This window comes from Ambystoma mexicanum, chromosome 1q (assembly GCF_040938575.1).
Source record: "Ambystoma mexicanum isolate Mex_15411 chromosome 1q, UKY_AmexF1_1, whole genome shotgun sequence".
Classification (NCBI taxonomy): Eukaryota; Metazoa; Chordata; class Amphibia; order Caudata; family Ambystomatidae; genus Ambystoma; species Ambystoma mexicanum.
The window spans coordinates 586,955,778-586,981,614 of record NC_090922.1 but is presented as its reverse complement, the minus strand read 5'-3'; the positions used below and the strand labels follow the sequence as shown (position 1 = coordinate 586,981,614).

The 25,837-nt window shown below is 51.0% G+C and overlaps 1 protein-coding gene across 5 annotated transcripts in view; it reads left to right on the top strand.

The window, feature by feature from the left end:
- The window catches only part of RC3H1 (ring finger and CCCH-type domains 1), a 1,368,452-nt gene that overhangs the window by 373,140 nt on the left and 969,475 nt on the right, over nt 1-25,837 (top strand). For all 5 annotated transcript variants that reach the window (XM_069641098.1, XM_069641097.1, XM_069641095.1 and 2 more), the window contains exon 6: nt 7,580-7,780. In XM_069641098.1, coding sequence (XP_069497199.1) covers nt 7,580-7,780 — 201 coding nt within the window. The remainder of the gene's footprint in view (nt 1-7,579; nt 7,781-25,837) is intronic.

Below are 25,837 nucleotides of genomic sequence, written 5' to 3'. Positions count from 1 at the left end.
GAGGAAAGGACCAGGTCCATCCTGGGCAAGGTGCAGCGGATGTTGGTTTCCGACGCGGCCAAGGTGAGGTCCATCAAGTCCCTCCTCGAAATGATGTCTTCTTGCATCTACCTCATTCCCATGTGCAGGCTCCGGATGCGCCCGTTGCAGGAGTTCCTGGAGGCGCGCTGGATCCAAACGACGGGCGGCTTCGAGGAGAGGATCACACTCGACGAGAGTTTCCGCCGAGCGGTCCGGTGGTGGGGCACCCGCGCGCATCTGACGGCGGGCATGGACTTCCAGACCCCAGACCACCAGGAGACAGTGACCACGGATGCCTCCCTGGAAGGGTGGGGAGCGCACACTGAAAATCTGCACGCAAGAGGCCTTTGGCTCCCGACGGAGAAGTCCCTCCATATCAACGTCCTGGAGCTCCGTGCAGTGTTTTGGGCCCTCAGGTCCTTCCTTCCGTCCCTCAAGGGCAAGGTGGTGAGGATCTTCACCGACAACACCACCACCATGTTTTACATCAGGAAACAGGGCGGAACCAGGTCCCCAGCACTGTCCAAGGAGGCGCAGGACCTGTGGCATTGGGCCGTCGCCCAAAGGATGTTTCTGGTGCCGTTTCATCTGGCAGGGATAAAAAACACCATCGCCGACTCACTCAGCAGGGAGCTGCGCTCGTGCCACGAGTGGGAACTACGGCAGGATCTAGTGGATCGCCTCTTCCGACGGTGGGGTACACCCCAGATCGACCTGTTCGCGACGGCGACAAACTCCAAGTGCCGGAGGTTCGCCAGCAGGTTTCCCCAGGCGAGGAGCATGGGCGATGCTTTCTCGTTCCCCTGGCAGGGCCTGTTCCTCTACGCGTTCCCTCCTTTGCCACTGCTAATCCGGCTCATCAACCAGCTCAAGAGGTCACGGTGCAGGATGATCCTCGTCGCACCTGCGTGGCCGAGGCAGATATGGTTCCCGGACCTTCTGGACTTGTCAGCGTCCCCGCCAATCAAGCTGCCGGTGGACGCGGATCTACTCTCCAGGGAAGGAGGCGCCATCCTCCACCACGACCCGAAATTGCTGAACTTGCAGGCCTGGCTCCTGCAGCGCTAGAGTTTGGAGGATACGACATACCGGCCGACTGCAGAGAGGTTCTTGCAAAGGCCAGGGCGTCCTCGACTCTTAAATGCTACGGACACAAATGGAAGAGGTTCTCTGTCTGGTGCCACGCACAGAAGATTAACCCTCTACGGATTACGGCTCCCCAGGTACTGCCGTACCTGCTGACGCTGGCCAAAGCTGGACTGGCACACGCGTCCATCAAGATTCATCTTGCTGCGATCTCCCGATACACCAAAACCACGGGCCGGACGTCCTTGTGGTCTCATCGTCTGGTGAAAGAGTTCATGAAGGGACTGTTCAGATCGTTCCCGCCGGTGAAGGCTCCGGCCCCGGCGTGGGAGCTCAACGTGGTGCTGACCAAGCTCATGGGACCTCCGTTCGAGCCTCTGCACTCGGCCCCGTTGAAGTTTCTGTCGTGGAAAACAGCGTTTCTTGTGGCCATCATCTCCGCACGACGGGTGGGAGTGATCCAGGCCCTTTCCTGCAAGACCCCGTACTTGACTTTTCACGACACGAGGGTAGTGCTCAGGACGCACCCCTCCTTCATGCCCAAGGTACCGTCGGACTTCCATCTCAACGAACCCTTGGTGTTGCCTGTGTTCTTCCCGTCGCCTTCGTCGCCGGCTGAGAGGACTTTGCACTCGCTGGATGTGGCTAGAGAGCTGAAGTTCTACGTGGACCGCACAAAGTGTTTTCGGAAGACGTCACAACTCTTTGTGAATTTTGGACCTGTCAATCAGGGGAAGGCTCTCTCGAAGGCTTCCATTTCCAGATGGCTCTCCGGCTGTATCATGTACTGTCATCGGTTGGCAAACCGACCGCTGCCTGGCCGTCCGAGAGCCCATTCCACCAGAGCGATCGCAGCCACCACGGCGTTCCTGTCTGGTGTGCCCCTGCTGGACATATGCAGGGCTGCTACGTGGAGGTCGACGCACACCTTCACGAAATTCTACTGCGTCGATCGGGATTCCAGGGAGGAGTCCAGGGTCGGCCAAGCAGTGCTGCGCAACCTGTTCGCCTGAAGTGAGCCTGGTGAGGAGGTAAGGTGCTTAATGTTGGGTTTGATGTAATGCTTAATGTTGAGCCTTTGCCACCTCCCGTGGTTGTGCATGTGTGTACTGCTATGTATTCTTTATTCATGAGCATGTGAATCCATGCCAGACCCCATGCTGGAGAAGGAACAAGTTACTTACCTGTAACTGTTGTTCTCCAGCATGGGTCTGGCATGGATTCACATGCGAACCCTCCCGCCTACCCCTCTGCGGCTCTTCACTTGGTCATACTGCCACTTCACGTGCTTCCAAATCTGAAGATGGCTGCCAGAGGCGGTGCTTAGGTAGAGGGCAGTCATTGGCTGTGGTCAGTATGACGCAGAGACCAGTGATTGGTTATTACTACGAAAGACAGATCAGAAACGAAACTGATACTGGTTTTTTCTTTACCGAGGATTCCCAGCCTGACGACGGGGAATATTCATGAGCATGTGAATCCATGCCAGACCCATGCTGGAGAACAACAGTTACAGGTAAGTAACTTGTTCCTTCTGTTGCGCACGGCCTCTTCTCGAGGGCTTTTCAGCTGGATCTCGGTGCGGGCCCTTTGGTTCTCTTCGGCCCTCTACGTCTGAGTCCCTAGGTGGCGGCGAGCTCATTCCGCCTCTTCCACCGAGGTGAGCCTATATTCTTCGCTATTGTACTCGAATGTGAGGGAGAATGGGTGGCCCCATCGGTACTTCACGCCTTTCTCTTGGAGCCAGATCGTGAGGGAACGACACCCTCTCCTTTTTGCTAGGGTCATCGCTGAGAGATCCTGGTATATCTTGACTGTAGAGCCGGGGAATTCGATCGTGTCCTTTATTCTTGCTTTTTGTAGAATGTCCTGCCTTTGCGTGTAGTATTGGCATTTGATTAGGACCGATCGAGGGCCTCTCGCTGAACCCCCTGCCCTGTGCACTCTGTCGAACTCGAGGTTCGGGGGGTCGGTTTCTTCGTAGGGACACAAGATTAGGGATTTCACCATGCTCTCCAGGCCTGACTGTGTCTCTCCTCGCTCTTCTTCCAGACCGATTATGCGGATGTTGGAGCGTCGCTCCCGATTTTCAAGATAGTCTACTTTTGATTCCATGTCCCTTTCCTTCTGCTCGAGGTCTAGGAGCCTAGCCTCGTATTGCATGGTAGCGATGTCTCCTGATTGTTGGTTGTTTTCAACCGCTTCCAGGCGGTCCTCAGCTTTGGCCACTTTCGTTTGTAGGTCTGATACTATTTCAGTTAGATTGTTTCTCATTGATCTGATCTCCCCAAGCAGCAGGCGGATATCTGACTTTGTTGTGCTGTCGCCGTCGTTGCCAGGAATATCTGAAGTGCTTTGGGCTTCTTCCGCTTCCATGGTTGCGTTAATACGTCTAAACTTTCTCAGGGTTGCTAAGGTTTGTGGATCCAGCTTTGTTACCTACGGAGGCCCCAGGCTATTGTTGCAGTGAGCAAGGACTGCTGTGCAAAGGTGTGCTTGTTCCCTCTATTGTGTTTCTGTGGTTGGTTTTTCGGCTGGAGTCTCTCTCAGCTCCGTGGTGGGCTGCCCCAAACTTCGTGGCACGTTGCCAGCGTATTTGCCCTAAGTAACTTTGGTGCGGTCTCAGTTTCGCCCCCACCCCCTAAAGCACCACTCGGGTAAATCAGGTGCCCCGCTGCACGGCTGTCTCTGCGCCCTGTGAGGTGCGTGGAGGACCCTTGATGGTCCTTAGGTTGGCTGCAAGGCTCCGCTAGTGGTGGCGAGCTTCCACAGGGTTAGGTGCTCGTAGGGATCCGTGGTGTGGGAGCGGCGGGTCGAAGCTGTTGGGGTGGACACCGTGGTCACTGTGCGTTTAGGTTCGCGGGAATGGCCGCGCTGCGCCCTCGTTGCTTGGTGAGGCGGGGGGAGCCGCGGTTGGGCGAAAGAAGCACGGGCCTCATTCCGTGGGTGGCCGAGTGTTCGTGGCTGACTGCCGCGCACAGCCCGCCAGGAGAAGGGTGGAGATGATGTCTGGCGGCCGTGTGCCGGGGCCCGCGAGGGTTTGCTGGGCGGAGGTACGGCGTGGCCAGAATGAGCTCGTAAGCGTTAAGGTGAGGCGTGGGTAGAGGGAGAAGGCCCTCGCTTGCGGTTCGCACCGCACGACTGCAGGATCTGAGGAGCGGGCTCCGATGGAGGGGGGGGGGGGCGGGCACCAAAGCGGAAAAGCCCGCGCAGGGCACTGCTTACCCTCACCGAGCCGCCCACTTCGGTCGCTGCCTGCCTGGCCGGCCACCCAACGTCCTCCGGCAAGCCGGCCGCCGCGGTCCGCTGTGACTGTCCTTGTCGCCGCCGTACCTCGTTGAAGGGCAGGAATTCCACCTGTCCGCTGGCGGCAGGACGTTATTGGCGGGCTGGTACCATTGAGTTTCCTCTTACGCGCGCGGCGCGTATTTCAGATGGCGGCGGCCATTTTTTCCCCCTCTCCTCGCTTTTCTGGGTACGGGCCTTCTGTGCTGCCCGGGGGTTCCCGATCGAGAGCTGATTTCTGCGCCTCCACGCAGTTTCGTCTCCTGGGTTATGGCTGGGTGGGTGCTGAGTCGCTTTATCTACTCCGTCGGCTGGTTTTTCCTAACTTTGGTTGCCCCTGCACTGCTCGAAAAGATGACTTTAGCGGGCTTGAAGAGGGAGACGGTGGCTCAAGCGACCATCGCGTCTCCGCCCCCTGGTGGTCTCCGATGACATGTTGTTCTAACTAACAAAAGTGCCCCCAACTTTCGAAAACTGCACTGGTTACCTGGCCACCCTCTGATCTCGGGCCCAGGTACCTTTTTCCGCCAGTCGCACACCTGCCCTGCCCTCCTGGCAACCCCTGCCCTTGGTGACTGTTTTCTGTATCCCTACAGTCCCACTACCAGCAGTGGACACTTGATGCCAGCACTTACCCTTGCCACCTGCTGGCCGTACTTTGCTATCATTTATTCTATTATCCCATGTACTGCACTGTCCCCTCCCACCCTTGCCCACTGCACTTGCGTAATCTGAATGACACCTGGCCTAGTAAGATCGTTATCTATGTTCCCACTGTTCCCCCTCCCTCGTCGTGCCTTGAAACACTTGTTTATAGGCGTGTTACAAATGCCGTAATCATATCAAAGCCAAAATATTCTAAAAGATTTAGAAAGGTTAGCAAAACTTTTAAAGGGAGTTTTGGGGCAGGTAAGAACCATTGTAACTTACCCCCGTACTCTGATTCTTCACAGGACGTGGCAAGTCCATGGAAGAAGGTACAAGCTTGCTTTTACCGCCGTCCGCCTCAGTCCTTAATTCACAGGGGTTGCAGGTTCGGGCAGCTTTCTGGTCGGTGTCTTTAGCTAGTGCAATGACTCGGGTGAAAAATGCAGAAAAACACATTGCAGGACCCCTTTCAGGACTGGACTCGACTCGGGTAAGCTGTTTCGCACGGTGGCCACAGCAGCAAGGCAACGCAAAGGGACTTGCTGGTCACAGTCAAACTCTTCCTATCTCTGGTCCCCTTGATGCCAGGACTCCGAAATTTTGCAGAGGTAAGTTTTGTAGGCAAGCTGAGGTTCCCTCAAGGTCCAGGCCTCATTGCAGAATGGCGACGGCCTCAGCACATTAGCCCAAATTCAAAGCTGGTCAGCCACAGAGCAGTCCCGGGGCACTGCTGAAAGCTCTTCTTCACAGGGTACCGAGCAGACTTTGGGAATGGATGTTCCCTTCACTCCACGAGTCGCAGCTCCCTCAACAGACTGCTGAAGATCAATAGCAAGACAGGGCTCTTCCAGGACAAAAGTAGATGTTGGTCTCCAGGCCCCCTTCAGGCGGGTTTCCGGTCTCCTCACAGGTTTCACAGCTGGACAGTCAACTTGGCTCCTTCAGGTTACACCAGGATCTCTCTAGAGTGGGTGCAGGGGTCCTCTTATCCCAAAATCCAGGTAAGAGCAGAAACTTCCACTAGCTAATAGAACTAGCCCCACACACAACCCAGCAGTGGTCTAATCAGGACCACTGGCAGGAACACTCATGCATAACGCACACTGAAACTAGTTTGTGGATTGGGACCAGAAAGACCGAGCCACATCATGCCATGAAACACACACAGCCCTCCAGTAGCCTGCCGAAAGCCTCTGCTTTCCCGGGCACTGGAAATCCATATAAGGATTTTCCTTCCTCACAGGCCAGGAAGGAGGCTAGAAGACAAGATGGCCAAAGGACTAGCGGAAAACTTGTGGCATGGCCATGTTTGGTCACTAGCCACAGTTAGTAGCCAAACGCGGTAAACGTAGTAAGGCGAAAACAAAAAGCACCTTAAAATGGTACAAAGTCACTGCTGCCACCAGCTTGTAACCAAAAATCCTATTGAGTGTTAGTCTAGGACAAAAACAAAGTGTACCCCATTGTACTGCATTGTAAAATGCATTGTACAGTTTTAAGTTACCACAAGTGATAAGTTACTAAAAGTAGTAACCAAGTAATTGGGCTAAGGAAACCAGTGTTTCCCAGTACTGACAGCCTGAAGGACATGTCAGTTTCCCCATAACAGATGAGCAAAAGACAGTGTAGTGAAGCGTAAGGCTACACTGCACTGCAAAAAATTCAGGATCAAAAATAAAATGGAAGCGTTTGAGGGTCCATTAAAATGGAAGTAAAGGTGCAGAAAAGAGAAATCTTTCCCAAGACACGTTTAGTAGCCAAATGTGGTAAATGCGAATGTGCACATTGAAAGTACTGTGAAAATGGTAAAAATGTAGCTGCTTCCTCTAGCTTGTCTTTAGACAGATCTATAAGTAACCAAACCTCCCAAGTGTCAAAGATGAGGGTGTTACACAAGTATCCCCACTGCACTGCATTGTAAAATGCATTGTGTACTGTTAAGTTACCCCAACGGGTAAAAAGATTAAAGGTTAACAGTTTCCCTGTACTGACCCTCTGAATGACTGATCCGTTTCCCCATGACAAATGAGCCAAAGGCAATCTGAGGCCTTCACTTCCCTGTAGAAAGTCAAGACCGGTTAAACGAAAGAAAATGTTTCGGGGTCCATAGAATATGGAGGGGAAGTTGTCTAAAAGAGATCTTTCCTAACTTCTACCTAATTAGCTCCTATTCCTTCCCTTGGGTAGATCTAGGCCCCACGTTCTAACACCCTTTTTTTCAATACTTTTTATGGTGGTTGAAGGATATTCACATTTTTTACATGTATAGTCTCCTACTTAACCCTCTTGCAATTGAACTTCGTGCTATAGTCTTACACTATGCAAACAGTCTTTCCTCCTGTGCTGTTATTCAATAGCTACCATCAATCAACGTATCTGTGGGATGTGAGGAAGATCCTTCCTCCTTTTTGCAGTAATCTCTCCACTTAGCTGGAATGGAAAGATTGACATATTACACATCCATGCCCCTCACATTTTCTGATCTTGTTTGGTAGTTTTTTTTTCAGTACCAATCAGTTAATTTTGTTTCTTTCCACAGGTGACAAAGCGTGATGAAGACTCCTCTCTGATGCAGCTGAAGGAAGAATTCAGAACCTATGAAGCCTTGCGGCGGGAACATGACTCACAGATTGTGCAGATTGCCATGGAAGCAGGTTTACGTATCGCACCTGACCAGTGGTCCTCACTCTTATATGGGGACCAATCTCATAAATCCCACATGCAGTCTATAATAGACAAGGTAGGAGAATCTCTTATGTTTTCTTGAACTTGCCTTTGATGTGGCCGGGCTATGGATGGTGCTGCTTGCATGGGGGCAGGAGTAGTTGTGGTGGTGTAGTGTCCTGCTGTGTTCTCCCTAGTTATTTAATTTCTGATGCTTAATTTAGTTGTGAATAGACCTGTTCATGAACCTGGGGCTTGTCAGGGATGTGCAGCTCCTGTACAGAGGACTCTCCCAGCCCTGAGTTCACTGTATGGGATTACCTTTCTGACCCTACGCAAATGCGGAAATGGACAGACTTTCAGCTTTCCTTGGCTCATCTAGTGGTAGCTGTTAAGAAATGTTGAGTGACGTGCAATTATTTTTACGACTTATGAATCTGTTTTAGGTTTACATGATCTGCACAGTATGCCATCTATTGGTTGGCTCAGAGTATTTCAACTTAACTAATTTAGAGTTTCACCTTGACTGGGATTTGGCTTGCATGTGCGTTGTATCCACAATGCTCCTTCTGTCGATCAAAAGATGGCGGTGAGTGAAAGTTGATGGGTCGATCGAGAGATCAGAAAGGTCTTGCTGGTGGTGGGGCCTGGAGCAGGTCATATGAAAGTGACAAGGACATGTAGTTTATTTTGTTGATAATATTGATCTCATGTGTCCAAAAGGGTTTGACACTTATGGAAAAGATTCCTTTTGTTTTGCTGCATGTCCATGGCTTATTAGCATAGTAGGTGTGAAGGCAAGTCCGTCTTAAGCTCATGCCAGAAAGAATACAACCCTCTAGGGAAAAAGTCAGAGATGCCTGCAAAGATAACCAGGTTTTATTGTACAAAAAGTAAAGGTGTCAGCAGAGGACTCAGATGGTTGAACGTTTTGCCTGAATTATCATTAACAGTACATTGTAAGATTCCACAGCGTCAACAAGGACGTCATCCATAGGGTCTTAAACCCCCACAGCTGATTGGTGAGACCATATACAATATCCTGATCCATAGAGGATGCCAGGCTATGATTGCATTTAGTGTCCGCTGACTCCAAGTTCCCAGGTGGGTCAGCTGGGTTCATCTCTCCGGGGACTGAAGGTCAGGCTCTTCACATGTTGCTGTTCCACGACTACTATTGTGTGCTAATGCTACTACTAAATCATTATGGCATGCACCTGGGAGGCTCGGGGACTGGCACCAGGGGTGAAGTAAGGAATACAATCCTGCTGACCCACACATTATTATTAGTTCTGGCCATATTGCACTCCACGCACCCAAGGCTTCCACCCTCATTTTAATCTAAAATGTATGCCTCCCTGTACTTCGTACTACAAAGGGTGTATTTAGGGAAGGTGAAATGGTCATGCATGTTCAGATCTTTTATGGCCATTGGTTATATTGCTTATTTGCTTGTTTTGTTTGGTTGAACTCTGATAAAGATCATCAGTAAAATAATTTTAATTTCTAAAATTGGTTTTCTGTGAACACTGATTGCGGCTAGAAATACTTGTTTCTAAAACTCCTGAATTTTTATATTGTGAACATTTTGAATTAGTGAAACCATTGAAATTTGTTTGGAAACATATTTTTTAAAAATATTTTTCCACTATTGAATGGTGTGCAGGGGACGGGAGTTCGTATTACCTATAGGAACTTTATTATGTTCATTGATTATATTGCTGGCTTACTGAAGTCACCACTATCGTGGAATGGAGGGATTCTTGGAGTGGGTCACAAGTGGGTGCCATTACTCCTAGTGGGTGGGCGGGCTGGGTGGGTGTTAGAGGTGTGCTGTTGGCCTGGCTGTGATGAATGGTCGTTGCGAGGAGCCTGGTTCTGTCTCATGGCCTTGCAGGGCACATTCCTTTCTGCAATATTAAGTAGTTACAACAGTTAAAGGACAAGGGGAGGTTTCTGCAAAATTAGCAGCGCAGGATCATCTGTCCTCAGTGTTTGGGCCTGTTCAGGTTTCTCCACCGGGCCGAAATATAAAATGGCATATCTTTATATGCACGCACTAAGTCTTTGCATCTGGAATTCCTTGATATTGTATCCGTGCTGGGTTTCCTAGCACAGCCCCCCCACCCCTTTCACATTGCACGGCTGTCTGAGATTCGCCTCACTCTAAAGTGCCTAGGGGGCATGGGACAGACTCCTTTCCATCCCAACAGGTATTAGGGAGATTAATACTTTGTATGCTTCATTCCCTCTCCTAGTGTGACCCCCAGCACCTTTTGCTGGACTTCTGGACCTTTTTTCTTTTAATCCTGAATGAGTGGAGTCTTTTTCCACTCTTTCATTCTCATGGGCTCTCTTTTGGAACTGTTATTTTGTGTTTTACCTTTACGATGGATGGAGTCTACTTTCCTCCATATCTCTTAAGGCATGTGTATTTTACTATTGCAGCACACAGCTGACAATGGTCTGTGTTGCTGGGAACCCTTTGGGTTCTCCTTAGAGAATCTTCCTTTATCCTTACTTGCTACTTTTCTTAAGGATAGAGGGATATTTTGGATACCCCCTAAAACTTGGTTCTGAGAGATTGGCACACTGCACCTTATGTGGAGTACCAAGTGGATGCCCAGTATCCCCCATCTCTCTGCTCCTTTGACTTTTTTTAAAGGGACTGAAGTGCTACTTGGTGACGACTTCCTTTTTTTGCCATTTCTAGCGTTGTTTTTCTTTGTTAGCCCTTATACCATTCTGGGACGGGGAGGTCTGTGTGTTTTTTTTGCCTTTTGCAGGAACCCTTGTGTAGCCGCGCATAGGCTCCATTGGGTCTGTGCAGGCAGGAATTGGGGGAGGCGTTTTTCACTCCCCTGCCCTTTGTCTGCCTGAATGAAACCAGCTCCCACTGGGGGGGGGGCTGTCCTGATTGGACAGCCAACCCAGCCCTTCCTATAAACTGCTGCGAGATTGCTGAGGAGTTTGTGCTGAAACTGAATAAAAGGTGAGCATCCTGAGTTGAAAGGCAAGTCGACCACTGGAAACTGAAGTAACCGAAGATGACCAGAGACACCTGAAGACCCATCGAAAGAACATAGAACCGTGCCATGAAGTCTGATAGCCTTGGCGCAGAATGTCCTGATAAAAGCTATAGTGGTATTCGAGTCCAATGCAGACTAGGAAAATTAATTCTTTCAAGACACCTAAAGTACCCACAAGTTATGATGCTGTGAAAGTGACTTCCATACTTGTACAAAGTCACATTCCCATATGAAAGACTTCCTAAAATACATTGTAATAGGGCCATTTTCTTCTTTTTGCAGCTTTCCCATCATTGAGTTCACAGAATCTGTAGCAGTGTGTCTGTTTTGGAATCCTGGATGACTTTTGGTCACCCAGGAGGTATGTAAAGCATTTGTAGATTCAGTTATCTCGCCAAATGTCTTTTGGGGTACCGATTGACAACCCAAGGTTGCCAGTGTAAGGAGATAGTATCTTCCATGTACCCTTTCCAGTTTTCATTTTGTGACTCGGTGGAGTGTCGCAGTGGTACTTTGTATGCCTTTTCTACTGGCAATTTCATTTTTGCATTTTATCTGCCTGGGTCAGGCAGGTGGGAGTTTTACCTTTTTCCAGTATACTATTGCACTCCATTTTTTTTTTTTTTTTTTACCACATTTCAGTTTTTGCATATCAAATATCCAAAATGGCATCCCCATGTGGCCTGTCTGTCGGGTAGATTTTCATTCTTAAGTGAAATTCTCCCCACTTTAAGTCCCCTAACATTACTGCTGGAGTATTGGATTTTTGGATTATTCTCCTGAGTGAGTGGGAACATTTTTCCACACCCAATCATTATTTTACTCTAACCTTGTGAAACATTTTTAACCTTTTTTTTGGTGCTCTTTAATGGAGTTCGGGATTCCCCCATGTTTTCTGGACTCTACATTTTATTGCAGTACACTGCATTTACTTTGCAGTGTTGCTGGAGGCTCCTCAAGCTTTCTTTTTTATTTTGCCTGTGTTAGCATGTTACTAGGGCAAGTGTGGGGGGTGCCCTTTTGTTCCCTCCTGTTTTCTATTTAGTGAGATCAGCACACAGAGCCTTATGTGAAGTACTGAGTTGAAACATGGTCTCCCTTTTCTCACTTTACCAATAACTTTCAGTTACTGTTAAGTTCATCTAACTCGTGAATGTGGCTGTTCCTCAGCACAGTAAGCCCTGTTTCCCTCCTCTGCCTGTGATCACCAGGACTTGCTCTCTCCTTTTTTGGCCTCCTTTACTCCTCCCCCACCCTCCACCACTTCCTTTCCCGGACAGACTGGTTGATGCGGCCACCACGTGACCAGGTTCCGTTCTCCTCAAAGTCTCTCCAAGAGCAGCCTTACCAGTGCATGCCGGTAAAGGGTCAGAGGCAAAGGAGCAGCTCCTTTCTGGGTGTCTCAGCTCCCTGGTCGCCAACTGATGCCTGACAAAGCACCCTACAGCAACACTAAGGTATGGTGGTGAGCACAGCCATTTACTATCCTCTATTAAAACCTTACCACTTCTTCATTACTACAATCTATTCAGAATATTGTGTAGATTACCTGCTGCTCTCCTTAGACTATCAGGCTATGTATCACACTTGAATGGTAATGGGGGCCAGCATTGTCTCGAGCTTGAATGGATTTTGGGAATAGGCTTTGTGTCACACTTAGATGGATTTAGATGGACTTGTGTAGGTTAGCACATGTACTGCTCGTTGAAGAAATGGTATAGGTTTGCACATGAAGAACTGTGAAGGTTAGTCCGATTTGAGGGTGAGCAGTGTGTTGCACTTAGATGGATCTGGGAGTGGATATTTGTGATGCCCCTTATGTTAGCCTGTCCATCACGCTATAAAATATGATGGTAACCCATCTATTGTACTTGGAAGATATGACTTGGCCATTGTAACACATAGAAGATATTTGCAGGTATCCTTGTTGCATTTAGAAGATGCATGATGATAGCCTATTATAGAACTTAGTAGATGTATAGTAAGACTATAAGGGTACCTTGTCTTCTGCGCTTGAGAATCCTATGATCCTAGATCTTATGGTAGCCTGTGTTCAGCCTAGAATGATGTACTATGGTAGCCGGTCTATATGCGCAGACTTTGAGAGCCTTACTAAGTCCCGTCCCCTTTCCTCCATACTGCATGGGCGTCCCTTCCAAGGGACAAGAGATGGAACCCTTTTCACCAGAACGCACGTGGGGGGTGCGGCCTTGGGAGAATGCGCTGCCCTGACTCCACCCTCTGGCGCCACACCTCTGTCCCCTTTTCCGTGTCGACAAGAACAGGGCGAATTCACCAGCGCTCCTGGATTTGGCTTTGGCCATGTAATTCCATGCGCGGATACCTCTTCTATTTCTTTTTATCTTTCTTATTATTTAGGTACTCGGTCCTCATGCGTCTCGGTCCTCATGCGTCTCGGTCCTCATGCGTCCCGCTCCTCTCCGGCGCATGTCTTCCACAGGGTTCAGCAGGTGTCCATCCTGCAACAGGCTCTTCCCATCTTCAGACCCCTCTGCCTACGTTGCCTTGGCCCAGACCACGGTTGGCAAGCTTGTACAGCATGTGGCGCGCTGTCATCAAAATCGCTGAAGAACAGGCTAGCTAGGTGGAGGGAGCTCTTCCAGAAGTCTCCTCCAGAGGACCTCAAGAACTTTCACTGAGCCAGGCCCAAGGTAGGGCCGCTATTTTCCATTGCACCTCGCAAAGGAGACTCCTTCCCAATGACTCTCCCGCGCGGGAGTGTTCGGTCTGGTCCTTGTACCAGCACGTGCACCGAGGCTGCTGCAGCTACCGGCCTTGGGGCCGAGGGATCCTTGGATCCTCCCGGTGGCAGTTTTGAGGGACCGGAAGGTTCTTGTACCGGATTGTCATCTGATGGTCTCTGCCCTTGTACCAGCAATATGGCTGAGGGGCTACGCCCTGGTACCTGCAATACGTCCGAGGGGGCGCCTTATCGCAGCTGTACCGACCCCCTGGTCGAGGGTGTCCCACCTACCGGTTCTAGACCCGAGGAGCAGGGTAGGCCTCGTGATTCACACGCAAGAGTTTTGGACAAGGCTGTGCCCAGCGAGCCGAGCAACACGTCGCAGACACCTCGACAAGATGGCCGCCGCGCCAGACGGAGGCACCCATCCAATGCCATTCCAGGAATTCGGTGAACGAGTGTCAAAGTGGGACTGGCCTCAACCAGTGTAAGTGGCCTACAGCCTATCCTCCTTATGCGCAGGGCAGTTGCCCACTGCGTCCATATGGGCATGGTATACAGCGGCCCCTGCAGCTCCTGGCTACCCCGTCAGTACCCCCTACCACCTCTCTGGCCAGTGAAGAGGGGTTCTTTGAGAGGTTCCTCGGGCTCATGAAGTCATCTTGGATGGGGGTTATCCCCAAGGACACCATCAGGGAGGACCTCTCTACGATGCTACCGGCACCACAAGCTCCTTCGCCGGTGCCCCCCGCCCCAGCGCAGCCGATGCCTCTGGCTCCCCAGCCAATTCCTGGGACAGTTCCGTACAAGCCACTGCCGCCTCAGCCTTCCGGACGCAGTCACTGTACCCCAGCCTCTGGCTCCAGCTACTTGTCCACCTCCACAGGATCCTACTGATCCACAAAATACGGATGAGGAGGAGGATCTGGACACGCCATTCTAAGCCAGGGCCTTCCACAAACGTCTTGCAGGGCTGGCTGAGTACCTGGGCCTACCCCAACCCGAGGTTGAACAGCCGGCAGAGGGGGTTCTGGTTGAAGTCCTCATGCAATGCCACTCTGCCAAACCGGGAATTCCACTGCAAACTGATGTAGCCTCCCTGACCAAGAAGGGTTGGCTCAAGCCCTACTCGGTCCAGCCGGTCAATCGATGCTTGGACGCGAAGTACAAGCAGATGGAGGGGGAAACACTCTTGCATTGGCCCTTCCACAGCCACACTCCTTGGTGATCGCTGCGGCATCACTATGCTCCAAGCCTCAGTCGTCCTCATCCGCCACAGCAGCAACGCTATTAGGCAAGGAGATCTTGGAGGCGTGCGGGAAGAAGCTGTATTCCAACGCGTCCTTGTATCTTGGTCAGGCTAACGCCATTGCCATGCTGGCCGCTGCTAACCAAAGGTTATGGCGGGAAATTGCGGACTTGCTCATGGAACTCCCTATGCAGTGCCAATCACGTTCTAAGGCGGGACTGGCTGAAGCCATGCTGGTGGCGCAGGCCCTCACGGAATCCACTGTGGCCCATATTGACACCTCTGGCCGTGCCATCTGTATCGCCACGGACATAAGGACAGCCTGGCTGCGGGCAACAAAATTCAATCCCGGATGTCCAGGAATGCATATTAGATCTACTGTTCGAGGGTGGTGGCCAACTTCCACTCCACCTCGGACGAAAAGCTGGACAAGAAGAAAAACGGCTCACAAACGGCCAAGTCTTTATCCTTCTTGACAAAAACTACACCCAAGTCGTACACCCAGTCACAGCAGCGCTCCGACATGGGACGTACGTAAGGAGGGTTCTGCGGCTTCCAGGAACGGAGATCCAGGCAGCCGGATCACTCACCGTCTCAGATCCGGCGCAAGCAACAGAGGAGTGGGGGGTGCGCGCGCGCGTAAGGGCTTTTTCCAGACCCCCCCCCCCTCCTCCGTGACAGCCTCCGAGGGAAAGAAGGCATGACACGCCCCTTCAGGTCCATGTGTCTCCAGTGGGGGGCAGGCGTGCTCTCCATGCACATTTATGGCAGCAGAATTTTGCGGACCCCTGGATCCTCTCCGTAGTAACCAGAGTTCCGCCTACCCATCGCAGCCTCTCCTCCCCTCCACTTCCTTAGGTTGGGACAGCAACCCTTCTGGTGGAGATCCGGTCGCTCGTAGAGAGCCAGGCAGTGGAGGAAGACCCAGCCTCCCTGGGAGGCTTGGGCTTTTAATCCAGGATTTTCACCATTCAGAAGAACCAGGCGGGCCTGAGAGTTTTGCTGGACCTTTCCACCCTCAAACTCTACTTACTGCTACAAAAATTCAAGATGGTTACGCCAGCTTTTATAGCGGAGACATTGTGCAAGGGAGACTGGATGTGCTCCCTGGATCTGAAGGACGCGTACCTACATGTCCCGATTTGGCAGCCCCATCGTTCTTTCCTACGGTTCAGGATCATGGGCTACCATTTTCATTACAAGGTCCTTCCTTTTGTCCTCGACTCTGCCCCCAGGGTCTTTACCAGGCTAATGAATATGGTGGCTGCCCCCCCTAAGAGCGCAGGGCCTCACATCTCCCCATACCTCGACGACTGGCTCGTCACGGCTACATCTCCGGAAGCGGTTCGCCACTCTTCCCACGCCCTTATGAACACACTGCACAATCTACGCTTCTCGCTCAACATCAAGAAGTCGCAGCTGCAGCCCACACAGACTGACATTCTTGGGCCTCATCTGGGACACCTGCTGCGAGAAGGTATTTCCGTTGGAAGTCAAGATCTTGGCCATCAAGAGGGCCACCACCCACTTCCTCAGCAGAAAGGTGACCTCGGCATGGTGGTACCAGCATCTCCTGGGTCTCTTGGCGGCGGTCCTATTAGCCATTTCATACACAAGATTGAGGATGAGGAGTATTCAGCTGACTTTGCGGCCTCATGAAACCAGGAGCGAAGCTCCCAATCCGTGGTAATCAACTTTACTCCAGCTCTCCATCCGGACCAAACCTGGTGGTCCAGGGACTGCAACCTACGGACGAGCAAGCCCTTTAGGCCACCCACTCTGCAGGCCACCATCACCACGGATTCCTCGCTCGAGGGCTGGGGAGCTACCCTGGACGATCTCTGTCCACGGCACCTGGATCCGACAGGAGCAGGAATACCACATACATTGGTTAAAGCTGAACGCCATCTGGCTAGCGCTCAGAGCATTCATACCGCTTCTCAGGGGCAAAGTTGTCCTCATCCAGACAGACCAACCAGCATGTACTACGTCAACAAGCAGGGCGGCACCAGATCCCCTCCTCTGTGCAGACCGGCAATCAGCATGTGGGAGTGGGCCCTGGAAAACATCTACCTCACGTCGGTCCACCTCCCGAGGGAATCCAACCTGGAGGCGGACAGGCTCAACAGGTTGTGAGCAGACAAGTGGAAGCTAAACAACCTCGTTATTCAGGAGATCTTGAACAGGTGAGGACATCCCCCAGGTGGATCTCTTTGCCACGTGGCACAAGACGTGCCCTCAGTTTACCTCCTGGCAGGGACAGGGTCCCGGCTCCCTGTGCGATGCATTACGGCTTCAGTGGAACGGCATGAAGGCTTATGCCTTCCAGCCCACTCCGCTCATTCAGTGATTTGCAAGATCAACAAGTTTTGCCAACTCAACATTATTTTAATAGCTCCATGGTGGCCGGCCAGGCCATGTTTTTCGGAGCGGCTCAGCCTCTCGGAGAGGCCCTGATTCACCTCTCGACAGGCCCAGCACATTTTCTGACTCAGCAGGGGGGGGGCAGGGTCATCCACCTGTGCCTCAAACTAGCCCTCACAGCTTGGTGCCTGAGCAGGTAACGCTGTAACACTTTAGCCTCTCCCAGGCTAATCTGGAAATCAAACGGGGCGCAAGGTACCAGGGCCCAGTATAAAAGTGAATGGACCAGGTTCTGCCACTGGGCCGACTCCAAGGAAATCGACCCCCCTGGCATGTACTTTGGACGACGTGCTCTTTCTCGGTGCACCTCGCCCCTCTCGGGTGCGTAGATTGACACCTGCCGTACATACCTCACAGCCATCGGGGCGTACAGGAACTCGGAGGGGATTTTATCCTCCTCCAATCGTATCGTCAAACATTTGACTGGGCTCGCAAGGCTCTACCCGCTCAGCAAGATGCTGCACCCCGTGTGGGACCTTAATGTAGTCTTGGGCGCACTCGCGCACAAACCGTTTGATCCAATGGCATCTGCGGACATCTGGATGGTCACCATCAAGATGGCCTTACTAGTCGGTCTCGGCTCGTAGAGTCAGTGAAATCCAGGCGCTGGTCGCCTCGGAACCATATAAGACCATTCACAGGGACAAGGTAGTCCTGCGGACACACCGAGCATTTCTGCCAAAAGTGCCGTCTGCTTTCCACTTGAACAAGGAAATAGTCCTTCCTACTTTCTTTCCTGACGAAGCACAGAGTGCTGCACTAACTGGATGTCAGGCGTGCCCTGAAAATCTACTTGGACAGGACCAAGGTCTTCCGCAACTTGGACGTCTTGTTTGTCACTTTCGGAGGCTCAAGACCAGGCTATCAGGCCTCCAAGGCATCCATATCCCGCTGGATGGTGTCAGCCACCAAGGAAGCGTACGAAGGCCAGCACAGGCTGCTTCCAGCCAACATGCATGCCCACGCAGTTGGGGCCAAGGCAACGGCCATTGCTTTCCAGCGCCATGTCCCTTGGCAAGTCAAAAGCAGGGCTGCCATTTGGGCCACTCCCTCAGCTTTCTGCAAGCATTACTGTTTGGATCTCGGCTCTAGATCCGATGTGGCTTTCGGACAGGCGGTTCTCAGGAACCTATTTGCTTAAGGAGGGGTCTCCTCTCCACCCTGGGGCTACATTCAGTTGTAATCGCCCATGCAGTCTGGAGGAAAGAGGACGGGGCGCAAGAGTAATTATAAATTACTCACTGTAGTGACAAACATACTCTCCTCCATACATCTCACCATCCTCCCCCCCTAATACTACCATCCTCTCCCCTAATACTACTGGTGCCATTAGGTAATTTTCAATCTATTGTTGACGTGTCAATGGGGACTAAGGTGTGGCGCCGGAGGGCGGAGTCAAAGCAGCGCATGTTCCCAGGGCCGCACCCCTGCATTCCTCTACATTTTAATGGGGAAAAAGGTTTTTTTTCTGGTGAAAACTGTTCTGTCTCTTGGAAGGGACACCCATGCAGTATCGAGGAAAGGGGACTAAGGACTAAAAGAGTATGTTAGTCAGTACGGTGCGTAATTTATAATTTCTATAGTGTCTAGAAGAGTCTGAGGTTAACTTGTGTTTCGAATGGATTGTGTCCTCCAACGTATTCCACATCTTAGACATGTAATGTCTGCAGCTGTGTACTTCGAAAACATTTTTGGCATAGGTCGTCCTGCGTCGCTGGCGTCTGGTCGATGTCCCTCGAAGGCCTCCATCGAGGACAATGTCTCCAGATGATATAAATAGGACGCACAGTGCCTGTAGCCTCAGTTATGTTTTTTCCGCAACCGTGTTTGCTTCTGAGACTCTGCATACCTCGTGTATTCCTCATGAATATCTTCCTCTTCAACCCTTCCGACTCTGCGGTCTGGCTTCAAGACTTACCGGGACTGCAGGTATAAGAAGCTGATTACCGACCCTAACTTGTTTGTGATGCCTGGCCGAGAGTCATGACACTGACAATTATTCCAAATGCCAGTCGCTGACTGCCAAGGCCTTGCGGGAGCGTAAGTAGAAGCTCCAGGTAGCTAGGGGTTATAAACCCAGGAAGTCCCGTAAAGCTTGTAAGGGAATGTCCACCGACAGTTCAAGGGGTGACTCTGTGTCAGAAGGAGTCCTGGGGATCTCGGTTTCGGAGTGATTAACGCCATTCGTCCTCGTCTCCGCATTCCAGGAAGCGCCGTCACTGATCACCTTCCCCGTCCTCCTCGGAGGATGGAGCCGTGAGAAAAGTGGCTTATCCAACTTAAGTCCAAGACTCCGGAGGAATGGGCTGCCTTTAGGGAGCAGATGCTGGCGATTTTCCAATCCCAGGGAAGAGTTCCGTCCGTGCCTTCGGAAGAAGCCGGCAAGGAACGGTCTCGATCCGTGGCTCGTGCGCCTTCAGGCTCGGGTCCTCGGCGCGATGCTCATCGGGAACCTTCGAGGTCCCGTTCAAACAAGGCTCAGGATGGTCACAAGTGACGTGCTGCCAGGTCACGGTCCTCGTCCCCAGCGAGACCGCAGAAACCTGGCAAGGGCTCCAAGTCGGTGTTGACTCAATCAGCGCCTTGTCTGTCGGATACGGAAGTCAAAGCTTTGCCTTCGCACCAGCCCTCGGCTCCGTTATCGACACCTAAGCCGTCGGCACTCTCGATATCGAAGCCATTGGCGCCCTCGGGGCCTTTTGGCCGGAATTTGCCAATGGAGATACCTGGTACTGTGGGTCCTCCAAGGAAGGCTACTTCCAAGTCTGTGAGGCCTGTTAAGGAATCCAGACCCTCTTATGTCCCTAGGCAGGACTTTGACCTCTATGAGGATGAGCAGAGGTCAGATGTAGATTTTGACCCTGTTGAGCCTGATGTGGCTCCTGTTTTTTCTGGGGACAGTCAATTGGAGTGGAGTTAAGGCAATCTTTTCATGGACACTTCTCCGGAGGTGTAGCTTGGCAGGCCTTAACTTGGGGCTCATGCTGAGTCGTACTACAGGAGACTGATGGCTAGGGTCACTCAGTATCTTGGTTGGTCCAGTCCCCCTGAAGCTTTTATTCAGGATGATTTAAGATATTTTGAATCAAGGTCCGTCCTCTGACCCAGTGTTAACTTTTTCATTTGACATTGCAGAAAAGGGCGGCGGCGGCTGCTGCTTGGCAGACACCGGAATCTCTTCCGGCACTTAACAAATCTAAACTAAAAAATACTGCCCTTCCGGTAGCGACCCCAGCTAACTTTCCTCTCATCCCACTCCCGAGAGTTTGCTGGTTCAGGCGGTTACGGCCACCTCGAGGCAGGCGGCGTACCCTGCCATTCCCCCCCTGATGGGGACGACAAACGCTTTGACAGGTTGGGCACGCAAGGTGTTTCCTGCATGGAGTATGGCGCTGAAATCGGCCAACTCCACTTGTGCCTTTAGCAAGATTTTCACGCACTCTGTGGAACTGCTTCTTTACCGGCTGAGCATATTCCCAAAGGGAAAGAAAGGGATGGGTTCCTTGCTCTCGTGCAAGATGGCAAGGATGCCATGTGTGAATCCCTTCAGTCAGGTTTGGACACACCCGACAGTGTTAGCCGGTCCATGGCTTTCTAGCACCGTTATACACAGATTTGCGTGGTTGCGGAAGTCGGGTTTGCCTTGAGAGGTTGCATACCTCAAAAGCTGCAGCAAAGTGTTTGAGGGCAGCTGCGTGTCAACTTCGGCCTTTTCGTCTTAGGGGACAACAGTGGAGGGGAGATTATTTTCGTTATTACTCCTCTTTTGGTAGGACAAGAGGAGCCGCCAGTCAAAGGTGCCAACGAAAAAATACTCGTCGTGGTCTAGGAAATAGGGGTGCCAAAGCTGCTCAGGCAGCTGCCTCTTTGCCTTCAGGCTACTGTCTTCCCTTCCTAAAGCGGCCTCATGACAATCCACCGGGGAATCTCTTTGAGGCTTCCAGATCCTTGTGCAGGAAATCCTGACTCCGCTGGAGAAAGGCGCTATAGAACTGGTGCCTGTAGCAGAGAGGAACAAGGGGTGGTATTCCCCATATTTTTTGATTCCTAAGAAGGATGGGGGATTGAGACCCATCTTGGACTTGCATTGGTTGAACACATTTCTCAGGAAGGACAAGTTCAAGATGGTCACTCTTTTTCTCAAGTCCTCCAGGCCCTTCGTCTCCAGGATTGGTTGATGTCTCTGGACCTACAGGATGCTTACTTTCATGTGCCGATGCATCCGAAGCACAGACAGTACCTGAGGTTGGGGCTGGCAGCTCGCACCTTCAGTTTCGGGTCCTGCCATTCGGATTGACCTCCGCCCCAAGGGTCTTCACCAAGTTCATGGTGGTGGTGGTGGCGGCAGCGTATCTCAGGCGAGGGGGGAGTCATATCTACCCCTAACTGGACGACTGGCTGATCCGAGCACGTTCTTCTGAGCAAGTTCTGGATCATCTGTCTCACCTGTCACTCCCTCCACAAGCTGGGCTTCTTCAATTTCAAGAAGTCTCATCTGACACCTTCCCAACAGCTCCAGTACATCGGGGCTGTGTTAGACACATCCTTGGGAAAGTGCTTGCCTCCCAAGATGAGGGCTCATCACAGTGTGCAGATGGTGGACAAGTTTCAACATGCCCAGCCTCTCCCAGCATTCAAATTCTTAAGGTTGATCTGCCTCATGGCATCCTGCATTTTTCTGGTGCCAGAGGCCAGGCTGAGGATGATATCCCTGCAATGGGGCCTCAGGATGCAGTGGTCACAATTCTCAGGCAAGATGTCGGATCCCGTTCAGATTCCACTCTCGGCCTCCCAGGATCTTCTGTGGTGGGCCAACGAGGGGAACCTGATGAAGGGTGAGCCGTTTTGGCAACTGTGGCCAAAGGTGATTGTAGTGAGGAGGCTTCCCTCACAGGATGCGGCGCTCATGACGACGATTTGACCTCCAGCGGTCTTTGGTCTCCAAACTCCACACCAGCCTGTTAAAGCTGAGAGCCATCAGGCTAGCCCTGACGGTTTTTCTGCCGTCTGAGTGGGGGAAGAGTGTACTGATCATGACCGACAACACAGTGGCCATGCATTACCTCAACAAAAAAAAGGGGGGGGGGAATAGAGGTCACTCACGTTATTCAGAGAGGCAATGCATCTCTGGTTCTGGGCAATCCAGCAGGGAATTTCACTCTCGGAAGTTCATCTGGCTGTACAGGACAATGCGACAGAGGACGCTCTGAGCAGGCAGAGCATGATCTCTCACGAGTGGAAGTTGGCTCAGGAAGTCCTTCTGGATATCTTTGCCATATGAGGAACCCCTCAAGTGGATCACTTCGTCACCAGTGCCAACCAGAAGTGCGAGAGATTCTGCTCAAGGGAATTTCCTCCAAGAGGAGCCTTGAGAGACTCATTCGTACTGGATTGGTCATTCCCTCTTCTGTACGCGTTTCCTCCGGTCCCTGTCATCATTCCTCAAGTGTTAAGGAGGTTACTGAGGTTTTGGTCCCACATGATCCTCATTGCTCCGGATTGGGCCAGGAGAGTGTGGTACCCAGACCTTCTAGAAATGTCCACCACGCAGTCTTCCCTACTGAGAGGATCTGCTCTCGCAAGGGGGGGGTCGGGTTCTCCATCCCGAGGTCAAGAATCTCAACCTTCACGCTTGGTATCTGAAAGGTTGAGGTATAAGGATTGGGACCTCCCCGGTGACGTGATGGGGGGGGGGGGGTGTTGCCTTCGGCCGGCAACCAAATCCCTGTACTGTTGCTGTTGGCGTAAGTTTTGCGACTGGTCCAGAGGACAAAATGTTGATCCTTTTCGGTGTTCCATTCCTGTGGTTCTGTCTTTCTTGATTTCTTTGGCCCACAGGGGCCTTCAAGTAGGTACCATTAAGGGTTATCAGGCGGCGCTTTCGATCTTCGAGCGCTCTTCTGAAGAATGTTCTTACTTTAAGATTCCTTTGATTTCCCAATTTCATAAAGGGCTCCCTAATGTTTTCCCGCCGTCCCCATTCCAGGTACCGGTTTGGGATCTGAATTGGGTCTTGAAATTCCTTATGGGTGCTCCAGTTGAACTGTTGCACTCTTGTCCTTTGAGACTATTGTCTTTCAAGACTGTTCTTGGTTGTGCTTACTTCCGCTCGCAGAGTGAGTGAATTGCAGGCACTTTCATCTAAGCCCCGCTTTACTGTGTTCCACAAGGATAGGTTTGTACTGAGGGTACGTCCTTCCTTTCTACCTAAGGTAATGTCTGAATTTCATTTAAGCCAGAAAGTGGTACTTCCTTCTTTCTATCCTCCTCCTCATCCTGGTAAGGAAGAGGAGTGACTCCATAGGTTGGACCCTAGGAGAGCTCTGAGCTTCTATATTTCTAGGATGTGCAGGGTTAGAGTGGACGATCATCACTTTGTGGGGTATGCTGGATGTTGGGCAGAATCATATGCAGTACCTTTTGTGAACGCTACACACAATTAAGACTAGAAGTACAAATTCACCTTTGGTACAAGTCTGTACTACACAGTAAAGTGGTAGCGATGGCTGAGCAGCCAGACTTATCTCAAGAGCAAATGAGCAGAAGTTACAGAAAGAACAGCAATTGCTATGGTTCAAACAAACACGGACTCAAGGTTTCTGAGTAAAAGAATATACATTTATTTCCGCCATCAGTTATAAAACAATTCACTAATATAAAGCAGCAGAAAATCACAATCTTAATATACTACACAACCCCGAATGAATTCTGGACAAGTTGAGCTCAAAATGAGGTGTGAGCAAAATGGCACTCCAGCAATTTAAAAAGGGATGGAAAGACAAGGTTATTCAAAATCAAGCAGCACCAACAAGTAGGTAGGCAGGGCAGCCTAGAAAAGCCTTACTACAACTAGGATTCAAATCAAAAGGCCTGGGCCAATGTTAATGGTTCAGAGTATTTGCAGAGGATCACACAGTTCAGAGTAGTTCACGGTTAAGTCTTTGCCAAGAGTACGAAACGAAGTTGGTCGGAAGAAAAGTTATTTAAAAGAGTAGAGAAGGAAAAGCCCTCGGATTAGCGAAAGATTTCAAACACTTTCACTGCGGACGGACGGAATAAACGACAGGATTTGAACAGTACCTTAGTTGAAGAAGGCTGTAGCTGAGGAAGAAGTTCCTGGCAGGTCCTGCAGGCTCACGGTTCCTGAAGCGACTGTCGGACTGACAAGGCGGAAGACTGGAGGGTCCTGAACTGCCAGGGAAGAAACCAGCAGCAGAGCAAAGCAATGAATAAAAGCTGTGCTCCTTAAAACACAGACAGGGTCTGGTCCTCCTGACTATCCGGTTCACTGCAGCGGTGCACAGCAAATTCGACCAGGGGAGGGAGGCCTTGGTGTTTGGTGAACTGGTTGGTCCCACCAGCTGAAGGGAAGAAGATTCCTTGCAGATCTTCTGTCATCAAAGTTTAGGAGATTTGGACCCACAGCAGGGCTTCACCGGAAGGTTCAGTAGATGCAGTAATCCTCTTCCTTCAGCGTCTCTTCGTTTCTCTCGATCCAGTGGCGACTCTGCCTTTCAAGTCCCAGAGACCTGGTTTTTATGCAGTTTTCCCCCAGTCACACAGCCTGGCTGTCAATCACACAGCAGGGTGGCTGTCCTGGTAGGACAGTCACCTAGCCAATCAAACAAGAGTGTGACTTGGGCCTCCAAGGAGACCCTATGCAGCGGGCCTACGACCCCTCCACACATCCTGTCCACCTCTACACTCGGGCGCCTAAGGAGGGCTCGGTGAACAAAGGAACCAAACCTGGTTTGGCGCACATCCTGTCCACCTCTACACTCAGGCGCCTAAGGAGGGCTCGGTGAACAAAGGAACCAAACCTGGTTTGGCGCGCAGAGTAAAACACGAGAAAGACCTTTACAAAAGAAATGGCGAATAAACCCAGCCAGAACCCAATAAAATTAAAAGGGTTCCAGCGGATTAAAGTTTGAGGCTACTAAGATAGCCTAAAAACGTACCAAGGCTATTTTCATGGTCCTTGGTAGGAGAAAAATGGTAGATAACACTGCCAATCGGCCAAACCTTAGTGAAAGGGGAACGAAATAATGTTCCATGAGAAACAGACAAAAAGGGATAACTATTAACACTTTTCAGTACTCTACGGAAGATAGTTTGTACTGGGTCTGTGAATTTAAAAAGACTAATAAAATCAATGGCAACTTTACATGTTCTGGTAGACAGTAGTCCATCCCAAAAAATGGAGTTTAAATTGGGAAGCCTGAAAAAGACAACCCTGTGTCACTGCACTGAAGGTGCTGTGTGACACAGTAAAAATATGATGCCTATGGAAAAATGTAAAAAAAAACACAGCAAAACACACGTAAGAGTGGGAAAAATGGCTCACTCTTACCAGGTGAAAAAAATAAATCCTAGAAATCCAGCAAAGCTACTGATGGACTCAGTAGGTAAGGGAAGTTAGCCATTCTGTAGAATTCTCCCCAACACTGGACACCGATTGGGCCAGGCTGTTACCAGACAGACCTTGTCCAGATGGATTATCGTCACCATTACTGAATATTACCGGTTGGTGGGCAAGGACCCTCCTGATGGGTTGCAAACTCATTCCTCTAGGGGCGCGGCTGCTTCCACAGCCCTGCAGCGGAGAGTTCCTATTAAGAATATTTGTGATGCAGCCACATGGGCTTCTAGCCACACCTTTGTTAAACATTACTCCCTGGATACACTCCATGGTCAAGATATGGCCTTTGGAAAGGCGGTTCTTTATTC